This window comes from Nycticebus coucang, chromosome 14 (assembly GCF_027406575.1).
Source record: "Nycticebus coucang isolate mNycCou1 chromosome 14, mNycCou1.pri, whole genome shotgun sequence".
Lineage (NCBI taxonomy): Eukaryota > Metazoa > Chordata > Mammalia > Primates > Lorisidae > Nycticebus > Nycticebus coucang.
In genome coordinates this window covers 13935233-13954689 of record NC_069793.1, presented here as the reverse complement: position 1 = coordinate 13954689, position 19457 = coordinate 13935233, and the positions used below count along the sequence as shown (strand labels likewise).

Here is a 19457-nt window from a genome sequence, read left to right as displayed (position 1 = left end):
AACAGCACTCCCTGTTACTAGACAAAGAAAACTACTCAAATTGCAGAATAACAAATACTTTCTAATCCTTTGAAAAGTCTACAATGAAGGTGCCCCTTTCCAATAGCCTCTTTTTTTTTTTTTCTTTTCTTTTTTTTTTTTTTTTATTGTTGGGGATTCATTGAGGGTACAATAAGCCAGGTTACACTGATTGCAATTGTTAGGTAAAGTCCCTCTTGTAATCATGTCTTGACCCCATAAAGTGTGACACACACCAAGGCCCCACCCTCCTCCCTCCTTCCCTCTTTCTGCTTGCCCCCCCATAACCATAATTGTCATTAATTGTCCTCATATCAAAATTGAGTACATAGGATTCATGCTTCTCCATTCTTGTGATGCTTTACTAAGAATAATGTCTTCCACTTCCATCCAGGTTAATACGAAGGATGTAAAGTCTCCATTTTTTTAAATGGCTGAATAGTATTCCATGGTATACATATACCACAGCTTGTTAATCCATTCCTGGGTTGGTGGGCATTTAGGCTGTTTCCACATTTTGGCGATTGTAAATTGAGCTGCAATAAATAGTCTAGTACAAGTGTCCTTCTGATAAAAGGATTTTTTTCCTTCTGGGTAGATGCCCAGTAATGGGATTGCAGGATCGAATGGGAGGTCTAGCTTGAGTGCTTTGAGATTTCTCCATACTTCCTTCCAGAAAGGTTGTACTAGTTTGCAGTCCCACCAGCAGTGTAAAAGTGTTCCCTTCTCTCCACATCCACGCCGGCATCTGCAGTTTTGAGATTTTGTGATGTGGGCCATTCTCACTGGGGTTAGATGATATCTCAGGGTTGTTTTGATTTGCATTTCTCTAATATATAGAGATGAGGAACATTTTTTCATGTGTTAGCCATTCGTCTGTCATCTTTAGAGAAAGTTCTATTCATGTCTCTTGCCCATTGATATATGGGATTGTTGACTTTTTTCATGTGGATTAATTTGAGTTCTCTATAGATCCTAGTTATCAGGCTTTTATCTGATTGAAAATATGCAAATATCCTTTCCCATTGTGTAGGTTGTCTCTTTGCTTTGGTTATTGTCTCCTTAGCTGTACAGAAACTTTTCAGTTTAATGAAGTCCCATTTGTTTATTTTTGTTGTTGTTGCAATTGCCATGGCAGTCTTCTTCATGAAGTATTTCCCCAGGCCAATATCTTCCAGTATTTTTCCTATGCTTTCTTGCAGGATTTTTATTGTTTCATGCCTTAAATTTAAGTCCTTTATCCATCTTGAATCAATTTTTGTGAGTGGGGAAAGGTGTGGGTCCAGTTTCAGTCTTTTACATGTAGACATCCAGTTCTCCCAACACCATTTATTGAATAGGGAGTCTTTCCCCCAAAGTATGTTCTTGTTTGGTTTATCAAAGATTGGGTGGTTGTAAAATGTTAGTTTCATTTCTTGGTTTTCAATTCGATTCCAAGTGTCTATGTCTCTGTTAGGAAATAGCAGAGGATATTAACAAATGGAAGAACATACCATGCTCATGGATGGGAAGAATCAACATTGTTAAAATGTCTATACTTCCCAAAGCAATCTACCTATTCAATGCCATTCCTATCAAAATACCAACATCGTACTTTCAAGATTTGGAAAAAATGATTCTGTGTTTTGTATGGAACCGGAAAAAACCCCGTATAGCTAAGGCAGTTCTCTGTAATAAAAATAAAGCTGGGGGCATCAGCATACCAGATTTTAGTCTGTACTACAAAGCCATAGTGCTCAAGACAGCATGGTACTGGTCCAATAGCCTCTTAAATCAGCTGGCTTGTGAGTACAAAGTGCTGCCCTCTTCTGCCCTGCTGTGTGTTTCCCAAAGCGTCCTCTTGGTGTCAGGAATGTTATGAAGTCACCACCTGTCTTAGGCTGTGGTTACAGGTGTCATTTCCTTTACCTAAGAACAAGATACCTCTTCCTATTTCAGTGTCCCAAGGACTCTCCTTTTTTGACTTACAATAGATAATTCTTGGAAGGGCCTAATCTGGCACTTAAATAGAAATGACAGGCTGTTATTTTGATAATTCAAAAAAGGAGTTTCTGGACCTCCAGTCTCCACCTGGTGATTAACAGAACCCCCTTCCTTTCTACAATGCAGGTGTTTCAAATGCCAACATCTTTCATGCCAAATCTGCTGTTTGTTTTTCCCAGCCAACGTTATTTGTGGGAGTATGAAGTTAGCTGGATAGTATAACTAGCTAAAATATAACGAACGTGATCTTTTCTATTCTTGACAAAGGCAGTTAAAAGAAGTAGAACGTGTAAAAGGAAATTTCCATATGCAGAGGTACCCAGTTTATTTCTCAAAGGACTTTGGTGGAAGCCAGGTTGTAGAGGTGACTGGCCCAGGGTGATGCGAAGGAGGCTCCAGATAAGGAGGGGATCTGTGTTTCTGCTGAGCAGTACAGATGTACAACATGCCCCCATGTGGGGCCGTGGAGGATAGTAAAGATGTCATTCTAAATAAAAGACCAGTCAGATTCCAAACAACCCGGTGAATGTTGATGTGGGGTAATTGTTTGCATTCAGCACTGCACACACTCAGTAGCTGAAGGTATACTTTCCTTTATTAATAAAACATCTCTGGTGTTCTTCAACCAGCAGGTTTTATGAAGAAGTGGTGAATGCAGAGTTTGGCATCCCAGGTATTGGTACCATCCCATATTGGACCTGATTTTTCAATCCATATTCTGGAAACAATATTACTTGGGTCCAGCCTGTTAAGCATTTCCTACCTCACTCACAGTAGCAATCATTGTGCCTTCCTGGTGTTTAATTATAAACATAATGTCCAATGTTTATTGAATCCTTAAGTTCTTTATCTTCACGGCAGTTCTATAGGGTGGATACTATTTCACAGCTGAAGAACACTGGAACATGGGGAGTTAATGCCTTATCCCCAACATGTGAACTTTTAAGAGGCAGACCTGGCATTTTCCACCACACAATTGTACCACACAATCTTTACGATTATACTATGATACTAACTTTCTAAATGATCATGGATGGTATACCCCACAGAAATATTTCTTTCATTCACTGGTATGTTCCAGTGCATAGAACAGTGCCTGACACACGGGAAGCAATAAATTAATATTGTAGAGAACTGGGCACATCTATTTTTGTGCTTGCAGCAGGGAGAAAGGGCACTCTGGAAACTGAAATCAAGTCATATGAGAATGTGATCATTCATTACTTTTGCCACTTTCAGACATGAGAATGTTCCTCAAGAAAAATACATTTAGAAAATGTAAGGTCAGTCCTGGTGGCTCCCGCCTGTAACCCTAGCGCTCTGGGATGCCGAGGCAGGTGGATTGCCTGAGCTCAGGAGTTCAAGACCAGTCTGAGCAAAACCTAGACCCCATCACTAAAACTAGCCAGGCATTCTGGGGGGCACCTGTAGTCCCAGCTACTGAGGAGTCCGAGGCAAGAAGATCGCTTGAGCCCAAGCAGTTTGAGATTGCTGTGAGCTATGATGCCACAGCACTCTACCAAGGGTGACAAAACGAGATTCTGTCTCAAAAACAACAACAAAAGAAAGTAGACAAATAAGGAAGAAAGGATGAAAGGGAATGAAAAGAAGAAGGAAGGAACAAATAAAAGAAAATAAACCTCAACATTCACCAATAAGAAAAGATTAAGTGAATTTCAGATTGATGAAATATTTTGTCACCACTGAAATGGTCAATTCATTAAAGCTTTAAGAATATTATGTAAAATAATATGATGACTCACTTAGAGCAAAAGTTTACATTTTAACTACAAAGATAAAATGATATGTTGGAATACGGTTTCTAGATTTTTACCTGTAGTCTTAAGAAATTGGACATATTCTATAATTTCTCTAAATTAGTGGTTCTCAAATCATAGTTCCTTGACCAGAAAATATCAAAATCATCTGAAAATTTGTTAGAAACATAAATTGTGAGGCTCTATTAAAGATCCTTTGAATCAGAGAATCTAGGTGTGAGGCCTGATAATCTCTGGTTTCACAAGCGTGTCAAGTGATTCTTACATATGCTCGAGTTTAAGAACCACTACTCTAAACCAGTAGCTCTCATAGAAGAAAATATAAAAATACAAAAAACAAACAACAACAGCAAAAAAACCCAAAAAAACCCCAGTAGCTCTCAAGAGAGAAATTGTGTCTCCAGTATCTGGAGACATTTTTAGTTGTCAAAAGTGGAACTGGAGGCCCGTGCAGTGGTTTATGCCTGTAAATCCTAGCACTCTGGGAGGACAAGGCAGGTGGATTGCCTCAGCTCACAGGTTTGAAACCAGCTTGATCCAGTGCAAGATCTCATCGCAAAATAGCCGGGCGTTGTGGTAGGTGCCTGTAGTCCCAGCTACTTGGGAGGTTGAAGCAAGAGAATTGCTTAAACCCAAGAGTTTGAGGTTGCTGTGAACTAGGAGACGAGGGGTTGTTGTAACATCCTTCAATGCACAGGTCAGCTGCTATTGCAAAGAAGTATCCAGTCCACAGTGTCATGATGGTGAGATTGATAAATCCTGGAAATAAAACCTCAGGCATTGTTTTTGAAAGAGAGGGAGGCTTCTTCCTCAATTCTGGAGCCTAATTCTGAGTTCAGGTGCAACAGAAAGGAGCAGGTTTACAATACAGGTATTATTTTCCTTCCAGAGCTTGTTTTGATGCCTGGTGCTGGTGGTAAGTTCTTTTTCTCTCTCTCTTTTTTTCTACTTAATGTTTATTAAATCATAACTGTATACAATTATGGGGTACAATGTGATGATTTGATATACAATGTAGAATGCTTAAATCAAACTAATTAACACAACCATCACCTCACTTACTTATTTTTGTGGTAAGACATAACACACTCTTAGTTGTTTTGAAATGTACCCTTGCATTGTGTATAAGAGGTGAGATCCCACCAAATACCCTCCTTTCACTCACCGTCTCCCCTCCCCTCCCTTCTCCCTCATCTCTCCTCTTTCTTTCTGGATTATCTTTGTGTTTTATCATTAGTATGAATGTGTAAGTGTTTATATTGTTTTCCTAATAATATTGAGTACATTGGATACTTTTTTCCCCATTCTTGAGATACTTTACTAAGAAAAATATATTCCAGCTCCTTCTGGGTAAACACAAAAGATGTAACGTCTCCCTCTTTTTCTGGCTGAATAATAATCCATGGTATACATATACCAAAATTTGTTTATCTATTCATGGGTTGATGGGCTTTTAGGCTACTTTCATGACTTGGCTATTGTGAATTGGGCTTCAATAAACATTCTGGTGCAAATGTCTTTGCTGTAAAATGATTTTTGTTCATCTGGGTAGATACCTAGTAAAATCAAAACCAGTTAGAGATATCACCTAACTTCAGTAAGATTGGCCCACATCACAAATCCCAAAACTTCAGATGTTGGTGTGCATGTGGAGAGAAAGGAGCACTTCTACGCTGCTGGTGGGACTGCAAACTAATAGAGCCTTTTGGAAAGAAGTATGGAGAAGTTCCAAGGAAATAAAAGTTGACCTACCGTTTAATCCTGCAATACCATTTCTAGGTATCTACCCAGATGAGTTCTTTTTCTCGGAAAGTTTTAGGAGAGGAAACTGTTCTAGCTAACCTATTCCAACCTGGAAACATTTCTCTCCTGCTATTTCGACCAAATAACTGACGTTCTATAGATAATTATCTGAGCTTCATATAGTCCAGACATCCTGAAGTAATAACATGATTTGAATGTTTGTCACCACCCCCAACTCATATCAAAACTTGGTCCACAATGCAACAGTATTAAGTGCTAGGCCCTGTAGGTGGTACTTAGTCCACAAGGACTCCACCTTCATGGCTGGACTTATGCCTTGTACAAGGACCAGAGGGAACAAGTGAGGCTGGTTTAGCTTTTGTGCACTTTTGCCTTGTGCCACGTGAGCACACTGCGTGTATCCCTTCCAGAGGACACAGCGAAAAAGTGTATTGGGACTGAGCCCTCAGCAGACACCACAAACCTCCTGGCACCTTGATCTTGAACTTTCAGCCTCAAGAATCATAAGAAATAAATTTCTGTTCTTTATCAATTACCCAATGCAAGTATTTAGTTATGGCTGCAGGAACAAACTAAGACTTGTGATATGCTGAAGTCAGGTGGGACAGCAGTTACTCATGCCACCCACCCCTGCCCTTAACTTGTCTCTTCTCTTTGGGTTTGGGTGTGCCTCACCTTCCCCCTTTCCTATTTTTACCCCATGTTCTTCTCATCATGAGCCACTAGGCTTAAACAAACACATTCAAAATTGTGTGGAAGTAAACACTAAAATCGCAATGTTTGGGCAGGGTGTGGTATTTATGGTAGTTTTAGGAAGCTCAGCCAGAAAAGCCATGTTGTATTATTTTTTCTGGACTGAGATCTGGAAGAGGACAGGGCAGTGTGAGTTGATCTTTGCCCTAATAACGCTCTCTGCTCTATGTGTTTAACCTGTATATCTCAACTATGTTTTGCTACGATACAGTTAATGTACCTATTAAGTAAGCAATCATAGGAGAGGATACTTTCTGAAGCCCTCATGAAGAAAGACCACCTGTTTATAAGTAAGAGAAAGACCAAGAAAAAAGAATAAAGAATAGTGCCCAGAAAATATTACCCATTCCTTCCCAAGTCCCACTCCAAATTGGCAAGGATCCCCCAGCTTATGCACTAGGTATTCCAGGAGAAGAAATTGGGAGCAATCTGTAGCTGAGTAAGGGATGTCACAGAAATGCTGGAAGTGTGGCCTTGCTCCTCACTGAGAACCATATGGTGCAGGGATTCTGCAATGCTGTTGACCATCACAATGCTTCAAAAGAGTTCACATAGTGCCCACTTCTTTCCCATTGATAGCAATTAATTCTTACTTTAATTAATTAAAGTCCACTCCTCCAGTTATATGCCCAGATCCACACAATGCTGTTGCATTTTCAGGCTGTGTTCACAGAGACACACAGTTCCACTGGTTCCAGCCTCCAGGGATGGGGATATGATGCAGATTGTGACTCATTTTTTGCATAGCTTTGTTGTTATTGTCTACGTGAGAATAGACAGGAAAGCCGAGTCTGTCCATTGTCTGCCCCTGGGAATAGACCACATAGGAGACAAGGCCATGGAGCCGGTACTCTGGTATAGTGCCTGCCATTCGCATCTCTCCAGTCTGGTCCATTAGGTTCCAGGACACAGGTGTCCCTTCGGGTCCCAGCAGACAAGTGCTGGGGAAGGCCTGGATACAGCGCTCAATGAATTTCTGGCTTCTCTCATTGCCTCCAAAAGACCACAACTTATTCACCAAGGCAGCATGTGTAAGATCCATGGATGAGAGTTTAAACATCTCTTGCTTGCTATGGGGAGTCCAAAAAGAAAACAACATCTGTAAGTACGAAGGTTTATATACTGCTTACTTGTACTGTCCCTCTATTGTCTTGAGAGAGAGTGGACAGTGCAAACAGCAAATGCAAAGCCTTGGATTAAGGACAAGGTTGTGATGATGGATGAACGGGGTGAAGGCTAGTGTTGCTGGGGGAAGTGAGCAGAAAGGGCAGGAAAGGTCCAAGTGATAGCCAAAGAGCTGATTTATTCCAGATGAGAAGGGAAATGATGGAATCTTTCAAGCATTGACAGAACATGGCGTCAGTTACATTGCAAAATGTTGACCCTATTACTTTCAGAACACTGACTATAGAAAGGCGTGGCTGCCAGCAGAGAGAGAAGCTGGGGGCTACTTCAGTTGTGGGAGGAGTGAGTGGTGTAGAGTGACTTTTATCCAACTCACATGGGCTTGGGCTTGCCATCAGTGGGTGGCAAATTCTGTGTATCCATCAGGGAGGGAACCAGTTTCTTGGCTGTCTCAGGTGCTATATACAGAATGCGTTGTGTTTGTTTGACTTTGAAAGATTTAGTGGCTGCAAGATGTTGTATCACTTCGTTCAGGCTGGGCTGTGAACCTAGATGGGATCACAGAGAGAGATGTCATGGTTCAGACACATTCACAGGAGCAGCTCCCCCTACTGGAGTGCAATAGGAAGTGTCTATAATTTTGAGTCCTAAACCTTTGGTTCTGGGCTTGGTGCTGCCATTGTGTGACCTGGTCACATAGTAAGATTTTTATTAAAATGTTTTTGGTTTGTTTGTTTTACTTTAATGAAAACATGGTCAGAGATGAATTCAGTCATGGTCATGTCTTTAGTGGCAATACTGACACTGGAAATAAGTTTCCTGGGCTGTATAAACATGTAGGTTTCATAATGAAAGCAGATGAGTTTTTAAAAATTGGTAGCCAATATCTATGGACTTGTTTTCTCAGTGTCACGAATTGTTGAATTAATGACCCACGATTTGTCCATAGCTGTTGACAACTGTTCGTCAGGCATCACTGCATCTGACCTTGGGCTACTTAACTTGCTTTCACCTGAGGAAAGAACAAATTTAATGTGAGGAGAGGCTTAAAGTGCATGCACTTTGAGGCTTCCCCTAGTTCAGCCTGCTGGAAACATGTGCTCCTCTCCTGCTGTCACCACAGTCACCATTTGGCACCACTGACGGTCAGAACCATTATTCTGACATCTGAGTGAGGCTGTGATAGTGCAACCAGCCAGAATCTATATGTGAATTCATTATAGTTCTAAGAGCAAACTCTGATGAGCCCAGCAGAAGGACTGCTTTGCAACCCATCACACATGTTCAATTCACAGAATTATGAGGTTTGCTGTATAGCCAAAAAAAAAAAAAAAGTGACACATCCAGGTATATTAAGCTAAAATAATCTTCCCAGGGTGCTGTGATTTAGACATGATTATTATCCTCATATTTTATATTTAACTCACATGATCTCAGATGCCTCTCACTTAACTAGGATCATATAGCAAATGATAGGCAGATGTTGTTGTAGGGAGTCTGACTCCAGTGGACATGCTGGTAACCATGGCAGTTGCCCTTAGTTCACTGGGACATGAGCTATCACTCTGAGTCCAGGAATAGAAGGCCAGAGGAGAGGGAGGCCCTAGCGTCCAATCTCCCTAAGCGTTCTAGGCATAGATTCAAAATATGGCAGATCCTTGGTACCAAAGAATCATACTATCATACTATGGTCTTCTGTATGAAGACCATTTCTTGCAAACACTACTACATTTACAGTTACATTTACAGCTGTGTGAACAAAATGTTGGCAGACTGAGGGTCTGGGGCTTGGGAGAAGGAGGCGTGAGTCATATGAAGACTTGCTTAGAACACAGAAGTGCATCTGCACAGAGCTCATTTCTCTTACTTACTTTGAATTTGTAAATGCTGCTTCCAATTGATGATGTCTGGTGAACCAAGGAATTCCTGGCAGTCTTGGGGATCTTTGGAGTAGATTTGGTAAGTATTGGTATAGTGATCAAGGTCATCTATCATATCCTGTTATCATTGGGAAAAAGGGAATCAAACACATTTCTTACTTTTATGATTGTAATTCTGTTATATTTTATAGAATTCCAGTAGAGCATGGTAATTTTAAGTAATAAAATATTAATATTTTTCTTTGTTTTGCTGTTATTTCCAAATCACTTAATAATGACATGAAATAGTGGACAATCAAGCCAATAGAAGACATCAAGCCATCTTCAAAATTCTAGAATGAAAATAGTCTCTATCCATATGTTGTGGTAAAATCTCAAATCAAAGACAACATAATTTTGAAAGCATTCTTCAACACCACCATCATACACAGCATGAAGAACAGCAATGAGCAAGTGAATGGTTTGTTGTAAGAAAAAATTTAATCACATTTCAAATACTTGCAGAACATATAAATTACAAATATGAGAGTACCAACTTTGATACAGAGAGATCTGGATTAAAATCTCAATGAAACCAATGGATATAAAAATCAACTTAGAAATACTTCCTTTAAAAAATACTGTGGTTAAATATATGGCAAGTCGAGAGAAAAATATGACATTTACTCCCAAATATCTCCTTAAATTATGAAAAGCAGATGCAATTATTTCAAGGAGGAAGGCAGAGGAAAACATTACCGCAGCTAGTGTAGATTTAAAATTCTTTAAAAAGTGGTTATAAAAACTGTAAAAATAGAAATTTGGTTGATTGCAAGAGGGACTTTACCTAACAAATGCAATCAGTGTAACCTGGCTTATTGTACCCTCGATGAATTCCCAACAATAAAAAAATATTAAAAAAAAAAGTGGTTATAAAATGTTACGCAAAAATGTACTCCCAAGTCAGCAATGATACAGTGACCCCTCTTGTTTCTTCATATCACATTTAAAAGACATTTTATTTCAGTTTAGTTTTCATTATTAGTATAAACTTCTTCATTTTCTATATTGTTTATGTATTATTTTGTTTTTAACTGATGAATAACAGGATACATATATCTACCATCAAAATGAACAACATGTCGTACTGACATAGGTACACATTGTCAAATGGCTAAATGGCACAAAGCAATGACAACTACAACCAAAAAATAGCCGGGTGTTGTGGCGGGCGCCTGTAGTCCCAGCTACTTGGCAGGCTGAGGCAAGAGAATCGCTAGAGCCCAAGAGTTTGAGGTTGCTATGAGCTCTGACGCCATGGCACTCTACTGAAGGTGACAGCTTGAGACTATCTCAAACAAAACAAAACAAAACAAACAAACAAACCCAGAAATATGAACATTAAAAGACTATTGGCTCCACACCTGGCACCTTACCTGCTCCTGAGGGCGAACAACCACTGTGTTAAAATCAGGCCACTTGTCCACCAGGGCCTTTAGCTTGAATGGGTTTCCCTGTCTTATGTGGAAGACAGTCCCATAAACCTGCAGGATTCCGAGAAAGGGAGACAGTCAGTTTATGAGAAAAGGGGGACAAAGAGCTCTGTTTGATCAGGGCAAGGATTATTTCTATAAAATGGTGACATTCTAATTTGGAAAGGTGTGAAATAGAGAATATAAGTCAAATAATCTTCTGACCTACTTTTTTTCTTACTTCAAAGGGGAAGAATAATTTCTTCCAATCAAATATAAATCATACATGCAAACAGTAAAATTTAAACAAATAAAACTAATCATTTTAAGAACACTATTCTTTATTGCAGGATTTAATATTATCTTTTCCCAGACTTTGTTCTATTCATACACAGAGAAGTATATGATTTTATTAAAATAAAATTACCAATATTTGCCATTTTTCTCCACTGGATATATTGTGTACATTTTTCTATGTGTGCAAATATAAAAGTCAATTTTTAGTTATTGTTAATTTATCTTTAAAACTCCTTAATATTTCCACATGACCCACTGGAGAGAGAGGGGAAATGAAGTACCAGCAGCCAGGTCAGGCCTACTGTGCCTACTGTTCAAGAGAAGGTGTTGGGGTCTCCCATTCTGTGCCCCGTCTTGAATCCCCACCTTGCCATATTGGACAATCTATGGAGAAGCCATGACAGAGACAGGGAAGTGGGAGAATAAATGACAACCTATGAAAGCAAGTGTCTTTATAGTTTGGGGGTTGGAAAATGCAGTAATGGGGGAGCTCACGACAGTTGTGAACATGAAGCTTCACCAGATAATGTCATGAAAATATGCCAATACGAAAAGACAAAAAATATGACGTGCACTTTACTATTTTCCATTTTAAGCAATGACCAAGGACTGTACCAGTACCTTTCCCTCCTGCACTTTACTATTTTCTATTTTGAGCAATGACCAAGAACTATACTAGTATCTTTCCCTCCTGCTGTCCCCCATCCCATATGAACTATTGAGATTTAACAGGACAAAAAAGAAGGAAAATAAAATCTCTGTAAGTTGACTGAGTTTTTCTGAAATTTATTCCATTTCAGCTATGAGTGGAGGTTGGATAAAGAAATTCAGTACAGTTGGAGCAAAATATAGTGGTTGCCATTTAACTCATTTGTGTCTGGGACTTATTTGTATGCATTTACACCACAATATTATCCACTACAAAATCTGAAAGTAATGGAAATGTTATTCCTTCTCATTGACATGACCTAATTAACAATTTTTTCCCCTGATAATGGGAAGCATCCCAGACCATAAGGAGGCAGCTAATATCAGTTGAATCAAGTGGAAAGGAGAAGTATAATAAAATATATTGAATACTTAGGAGAATGGATGGACATTTTCCCCACTGGGCCTTCATTGCGTAAGTAATAGTGAGTTCTTCCATTAGAAGCACCCAGCACACAAATATCATAGCTTCCTTTTAGGGGAAAATGTATATCTTTTGTGTGTAATCAAAGAAGAGGAATGCTCTTTTCTTCATGAAAGTTGAGGAGCCAGGACAACCTTCCCATCTTACCACAGATGTGCCTCATGAGGAAATCATTGGGGAACACCAAGAACATTTTCAAAATGTCTGGGATCCACTTCACACTAGGAGAAACTTAGCTCACAAAATTCCATGTCTCATAATGTTGAAAAAACCCTTTCAGCCTGGAGAATTTTTAAAATAAAAAACTCATCATAAAAACATCTCGGGGGGGCGGCACCTGTGGCTCAGTGAGTAGGGCGCCGGCCCCATATGCCGAGGGTGGCGGGTTCAAACCCAGCCCTGGCCAAACTGCAACAAAAAAATAGCCAGGCGTTGTGGTGGGCACCTGTAGTCCCAGCTACTCGGGAGGCTGAGGCAAAAGAATCGCTTAAGCCCAGGAGCTGGAGGTTGCTGTGAGCTGTGTGATGCCACGGCACTCTACCAAGGGCCATAAAGTGAGACTCTGTCTCTACAAAAAAAAAAAAAAAAAAATCTCAGGGAAGTGTCCTGAGATATTTTTATGAACCTCCAAGAAAAAAATCTAGTGTCTTCCTAAAAGATTGTCTGTATCTTAAGGGTCATCACGTGAAGGTAGATAATGTTAAGTAATATTAATGTTAGTAGGTTCTACTGAGATGGGTGACCTTAGTATTAGATTAGTTGACTTGATACCGCTTTGTTTTGTTAGTGAAGAACAGAGCCAGTTGACTCATTAATTTTTTTCTATCAAAAGAAAATAAAACCATATAATCTAAAAATACAAATGTGCTAATATTTTCTCCTTTATAATGAAAGAAGGGAACAACAAAATCTGCCAGGGAATGAGGAAGTTGAACGTATTTCTCTTCAATGAGTCCATTTCTAAAGAACGTCTTATAAAACAATACAAATCTACAAATGATTGATTTCTAAATAGACACACACACACACACACACACATTTACACAAGTTTGTAATTAGTTTACCCTAGAATGGACAATATCATGTTGGTTGCTAAAGAAAAACAGAGGCAAATATCTGAACCTTTCATTAGAGTTGCCCTTACATAGTTTTGGAGGTAGGTATTTATATGTGGATGTTTCGTCTAATTCTGAGATTTCTAATGAATTGCAGTAGGTTGAGGGAGAATCTGAGAGCCAGCTCCCAAATAGCCTGATATGTGCTTGCAGTAAGTTTATAGTATTGAGAAATTTAAGGCAATAAACATGGTCCTATTCCGAACTTCAAAGGAGACTCATGGAGATTAAATGCCTCACGAGGCAAAGGTTCCTTTTGGACAAACAAATTAAACATTCATATGTAACCACAGGCAACTTTGGAGGAGAACTTTGAGCAAATGTCATGTGTTTTAGGAAATGTGCCTTGGAAAAAACCAATGAAATAATTTTTGAGTTAGTACAGCAAAAACAGCAGTGTTTGGACTCAGGCACGCCCAGGCTCCTATTGTACCACTGCAACTCCCTCTCTGTAAGACAGTGAGCAGGTAACTTCACTGAGGCTCCATTTTGTCATCAAAGATACAGACACGATACCAGAGATCTTGTAGTGAGGTGATGCAAATTAAGTGTTAGAATCCTGGCATGGCGCCTGGCTGAACACAGGTGCTGCATAAATGCTGGTCTGTGTGTGTCTTTCCCAGCAAGTTTTGCTTCTCTACTCCTCTCAGACTTCCACAGTCACCTTTATGGACGCAGGGAGGCTCTTCCTCAAGGCTTCCTCCAGTGTCTGCAGCACCTTGGCCCCTTGCAACAGTGACATCGTGGAGGGTCCCTTCGCCTAGAGAGATAAGCAACCAGCATGAGCAGTGAGAAGAGCGAGAGGGGACTCAGAAACAAGAGTGGCGAGGTCTGTGTGAATGGCCAGCTTTGTCTTCAGTTTCTCTTCCCCGAAGTCCTCTCTAACTCTAAGGATAAAGGAGATTGGAAAAGTACACAGAGATAATATGGGTTGACCCATATTGGTTGACCAACTTGGGTTTGTCTTCCCTCTTGAAATAATGATAATTTTCATATGTTGGATATTTGGTCATGCAGAACTATGATCCCTGAGCAAAGCAAAATTGTGAGGCCTAGTGTTTCATTAGCTCATTGTTTAAAGGCAGCTTCCAGGTCACAGCTTAGGGAGAGGAAACTCAAGCAGAGCCCAGGAGCTGTCACTGAATACAGTACATAAGAGTTGGGAATGTGGAGCAGGCATTGTGGAGCCAGAAAGGGGTGGGGGGAGAGAGAGAGAGAAGAGAGATTTTTTCCCCCTAGAGATCTTAGCAGAAGAGCATCCTTACTGTCTTTGGCTAATTACTGATCTGCACACGCATCAAAAGAAATGACCTTAAGCCTTACCCCAGGGAAAGAATCACTGGAAAGGAGCACATAAGACAAAATCGTTTGTGTTTCCACAGGCTGCAGTTGGAAGATCTCATTTTACCAGCTCTCATCTGGTAAAATGTTCAGGTTTATCCAGGTGGTTAAATCAAGCCGGGGCTTTTCTAGATCCACCCTAACGTTGGTTAAAAGCAAGCCTTGAAATGGTCCAATGATTCCAATAAACTGTGCATCAGAGCAAAATACAACACTAAAAAAAAAAAATCTATCAGTCATCACTGTGTAATTCACATTGTCCAGTATCCAATAAAAACCAGAAAGTAAGGTGGTTGAGAAAGCCAGAAAACATGATCCAGAACCAGAAGTAAAAGATTTGCTAACAATCGATCTAGAGCAGATGCGTGCAAACTACATTCCTTCTATCAATCCTTTCCCCCCATAACCTTGTAATAATTCTTGCAAAAACAGTCTTCTGACTTTAAAAAATAATAATAGACCTAGACATGTTAAAACTAGCTGACCAGGATATGAAATAGCTATAATAATTTTTTTTACAAAGATTTATAGATAATTCAGTGGGAATAGGATAATAGTCTTTTCAATGAATGGTGCAGATTTTTATTTCTAGATGGTCAGGTTGACTTCTTCATGGCTCATGTAGTTACACAGTTCGGACAGTGGAAGTTAGAAGAAAGGAGTTGCTGTCTGGGCTGATCCACCCTTCTGCTGATTTTGGCTCCCCAGATTCTTTATCTAAAATAGTTTTGTGTATCATGTTGTGTCTTCTACGAATTTGAGAATGAAAAATAAGAGCAGCCCTTAAACCATAGCACTTACACAGAAGGCCCCATCAGGCAAGGTCACGCTGTGGACATAATGGGAAGAGACAGAAACAAAACACCTCTCCATAATCGCGTTTGAGCACAGAAACGAACAAAAGAGCAGCCTTATCCACAAAAGTGGCCAGGTGTCCCTCTCCCCAGTGCCTGTGCCTTCCTTGCCTCAGCTCCCTGCCACTGGCTTCAAGGATAAAGATAGAATTATCCACCTTTCTGACAGTGTCCAAGCCAGAGCAAAACCTGCCTCCTTGAATCCTTCCCCAAATTACTTCAATCACGGTCCTCCTGCCACACCAAGAGGTGCTGCATTTCCCCCAGGTGTGCAATCTGTCCCAGTGCAAAAGACAAGAAAACCAACTTGGTGGGAATCCAGGTGTGTCCATGGGATCCTTGTCAGCTTAGCCACACACTTAATTGTTTGGCTCTGAGCCATCACTCTCTACTGTCTGGTTCCTTGTTTGTTTTGACTTCCCAGATCTCCCAGTGTCTCCTTTTCAGCCTAACCCCTCAGGACCACTGATTCTTTAGGACGGTCAAGAAAGATTCAAACTTGCAGCAATGAAGCTAGTTTTGGGTTGCTCCTATGAAAAAAATGTCTTTTTTTTAAAGATTAAACTACATTTGGGGACCCTGCTGCTTTAACATGTTGGGCAGTATGGGAACTGGCGGACGTTCCTGATTTTCCAGATGTGTGTTCCTATCCTCGTCCCAGCTCTTTCTTGATCATTTGAAGAAAACAACAGGTGGTTAACTTTCCCTGTATCTCTTGTGTGGTGTGAGAAGTAGAAAGTCCTGGCCTGAGCATGAAGGCTGGAGGGTGCCTTGACCACAGCTGCTGAGCTTAAGATTAATTTAGGAAAGCAAATGGAATCTTTTTATGCCACTGACTCGGTCTACCTTCCTAGCTTTTTCTCTTGTTACTGTCCAACACCTAAGACCAGGGAACATTTTTTCAACACAGTGTCTGCTTTAGCACCCTTGTCCTCTCTGCATTTTATTCCCCGATTGAAATTTCTCACTTCTGCTTTTCCCTCTAAATTCAGTTATTACTCATCCGTCAAAGTGCAGCTTAAGGATTTCTCCTTTCCAGTGACCCCTTCTGATGTCTCTTGCTTCAGGCTGAATAAATTATTCCTCGTCCTGGGGAATATGCATAAGTGTTTCTGCATATCTCCATTGCAGAACTTGCCACCCTGGGGGTTTTCTGTACTTTTTTAATCAACATATAAATATTGTGTATATTTATGGTATTAAATATGATGTTTAACATTGAATTAGAATTTTCTTTTAACAGATTTTACATTCCTCTGAGGAAACAAACTCGTTTTATATATTCTCCTATCTTTAATTCTTTTCATGGTATTTGGGACATTGAAGTCCCTCAATAAATGGGCAATGAATGATTGAATGCATGAAATGGTTGTATTAACTTGTTTGTCTAGAGTTCCACCTTAGAAATGTACAGAGATATTAATACATTCATTCAATCAACGTATATGTGTCGAGTGCATCATAGATATAGGATATGAGAATGATTTTCAGCTATTTTTTATTCAGTTATATCTTTCATTTTTAAAAATTTTATTTCATTGCCTTTTGAGAGAGTCTCACTGTGTCGCCCTGGGTAGAGTGCCATAGTGTCACAGCTACCAGTAACCTCTAAATCTTAGGCTTAAGTAATTCTCTTACCCCAGCCTCCCAATTAGCTGGGACCACAGGCTCCTGCCACAATGCCCAGCTATTTCTTTTGTTGTTGTTGTTGCAGTTGTCATTGTTATTTCGCGGACCCAGGCTGGGTTCGTACCCGCCAGCCTGACTGTATGTGGCCGGCACCCTACTCACTGAGCTATGGGCGCCGCCTATTAACTTATGTCTTGAAGAAAACTCCAATCCAGGACACTCACATCTTGTCTTGTAATGGCAAAAGTACAACATTAATGAAGGCTAATCTTATCTTTTATCCACAGGCAACTCACAAGAGAGCTACATGTGTGTATGATGCCTTGTAGAGAATGATGTCAAATCTATGGGGTATAATGTCACTATATTTCCTGAAGGGTACAGTTTAGAACCGTCTCTAAGGATGTATTTATGCACAAACAAGCAATCACACCACCTAATACATAGACTGAACATTAAGTAGATGGAAATTTTTCAGAAAATCTGCCATAATTCCTCTATCTAAAGGCATTGGGCAATGGGCAGTGGCCTTGTCCATGAACTTCAGAGTCTTTGAAGTCAGTCATTACAGAAGTGGAAATCAATCCAAAGAAAACAATTGAACAGGGAAAAACAAGTCTAAACAGAATTTTTCAAGTCACTTAAACATAAGCAAACACTGAACAAAATCCCAAGGTCTAGCAATAGGAGAAGGTAACGTAAAATATGATGTACTGTGGTGATACAACTCTAAGGCATTGACATAACACATGAAAGCATAATACTGTAGATTCTCCATAGTTTGACACCTCCGTAGCTGACCACCTCCTTAAGTTGAATTAATTTTCATGGCCTGGACATGCACCACATGTATATATCATTATAGGAGGTCTAGTTCCTCAGGTTGACCATCTCCACATGTTGACCAATTTGTTACAGTCCCTTATGCGGTCAATTTACAGAGGTTCTACTAGGTATTAAACATTTAGATATGGGGGAGATTATTCAAATAAAGCAAGAAAGTATAGGATATAAAACATTTCATATGCAACTTATAAAGTACAAATCTAAAAGAGAACACAGGCAAATTTTAATAAAAAGACTAAGGTAATGAAATTTTAGTTGAAATTTTTGATTATTTTTTTCTTTTTAATCATACAGAATTCTTGCACAAGGGCCATGCGAATCTTATCTGGAACTTCCCTATTTTAGCATATGTACTGTCAGAGTGAGCACCACAGTTGAAATCTTTAAAGTAAAAATTTGTGTTTAATTTAAATAAAATTATTACAAGTAGGTCAAGGCAAACAATGCTTTCTTTTGATGTGACCAGAAGATTAAATACCGTCATTTTCCCAGCATCTCCCACTTGTTCCCAGAAAGCACCTGACCCTCTCCTCATACATTTATCAGTTCAGAGCAGAAACCTCTATGAATTTTTCGTGGTCTTTGACACACAGCCCTTTGCAGATCAAATGCCAGATGTGAGTTGAAGTTTCTCCTTTTCCTTGGGCACAATTGCCTGTTGATTCTGAGGGTAACGCAATAAGGGAATTTTGATTCTACTCTCCTAAGTGGAGGGGTATTCACAAAGGAATGATTAATTATTTAAAAATAAATTTTCTTGTGTCTATTGAAGGTAAAAACAAGATATGAGGTAGATATAGATAGTAAAAAAGTTGCCACAGTGAAACAAATTAATAACTCCATCATATGACATAGTTACCCAATTTTGTACAGCAAGAGCAGCAGAAATCTACTCATTTACCATGAATCCTATATCACAGTACAGTTTTATCACGTAGAGTTCTCATTTTTGTAGTAGATGTTTCAACCCATTTACCTGCTACTTTGAGGTTTGTCCTCACCTGATGAGTTCACTTCACACCAGTCTCTGCTGATGTCCCTAGGAACAACTGATGGACAGCAGCCTCCGGGAGATGAAATTTTCTCCTGATGCAGTCAGTACTGCAAGGTCATGTAGAGGGAGTCTTCTTGAGATATTGCTGAGCTGAAAGTGGCAATAATTGGCCACTGGCAAATGGCCAGTGGCAATGGCAAAAGCAGTCATTGTGAGCGCCAATGAAATGCAGCCTTTCCCCTCATGGTCCCATGTTTGCTTTGCCAAGTTAGGAGGCGGGCAGTGTGCTCCCTGAGTTTCTCTTTCCAAACACCACTCTGCTCTTTGCCCCCACAGGTCCTGACATTTTGTGCAACCCCAAGCTGTGTGAAACCAACAGACCAGATAGTGGAAAAACAGGTGGTGCAGGCAATGCCCTCTTCCTGGCCCTCCCATTCTGAAGTACATTCTGTAAAAGCAAGACGGTGAGTGCACACATCTGCACAGAGGGCAGTAAC

The 19457-nt window shown here is 39.9% G+C and overlaps 2 protein-coding genes across 4 annotated transcripts in view; one reads left to right on the top strand and one right to left on the bottom strand.

The window, feature by feature from the left end:
- LOC128564610 (glycine N-acyltransferase-like protein 1) overlaps positions 1–19457 on the top strand; it is a 198623-nt gene that overhangs the window by 26285 nt on the left and 152881 nt on the right. The window lies entirely within an intron of this gene.
- LOC128564613 (glycine N-acyltransferase-like) lies at positions 2132–19321 on the bottom strand. Of its 3 annotated transcripts, XM_053560099.1 has the most exons (7): positions 18968–19321; positions 14620–14851; positions 13961–14056; positions 10717–10824; positions 9293–9419; positions 7798–7969; positions 2132–7366 (listed from the first exon to the last, which is right to left on the bottom strand). In XM_053560099.1, exons 3-7 carry the CDS (start codon positions 14036–14038, stop codon positions 6964–6966), a joined length of 888 nt encoding a protein of 295 aa, XP_053416074.1. In that variant the 5' UTR covers positions 14039–14056; positions 14620–14851; positions 18968–19321; the 3' UTR covers positions 2132–6963. The 3 variants fall into 3 exon arrangements, with proteins under 3 accessions (XP_053416074.1, XP_053416073.1, XP_053416072.1); XM_053560098.1 differs by lacking the exon at positions 14620–14851 and having other exon boundaries at positions 18943–19321; XM_053560097.1 differs by lacking the exon at positions 14620–14851 and having other exon boundaries at positions 2133–7366; positions 18968–19320.

Bases quoted from the DNA above. Each gene is read 5' to 3' on its own strand.
- LOC128564613 (XM_053560098.1), bottom strand. From the start codon at position 14,038: ATGTCACTGTTGCAAGGGGCCAAGGTGCTGCAGACACTGGAGGAAGCC. The intron at 9,420-10,716 runs GTAAGGTGCCAG...CAATGATAACAG, and splicing joins TTGTTCGCCCTCAGGAGCAG to GATATGATAGATGACCTTGA. The intron at 7,970-9,292 runs GTAAGTAAGAGA...GATCCCATCTAG, and splicing joins GCAGCATTTACAAATTCAAA to GTTCACAGCCCAGCCTGAAC.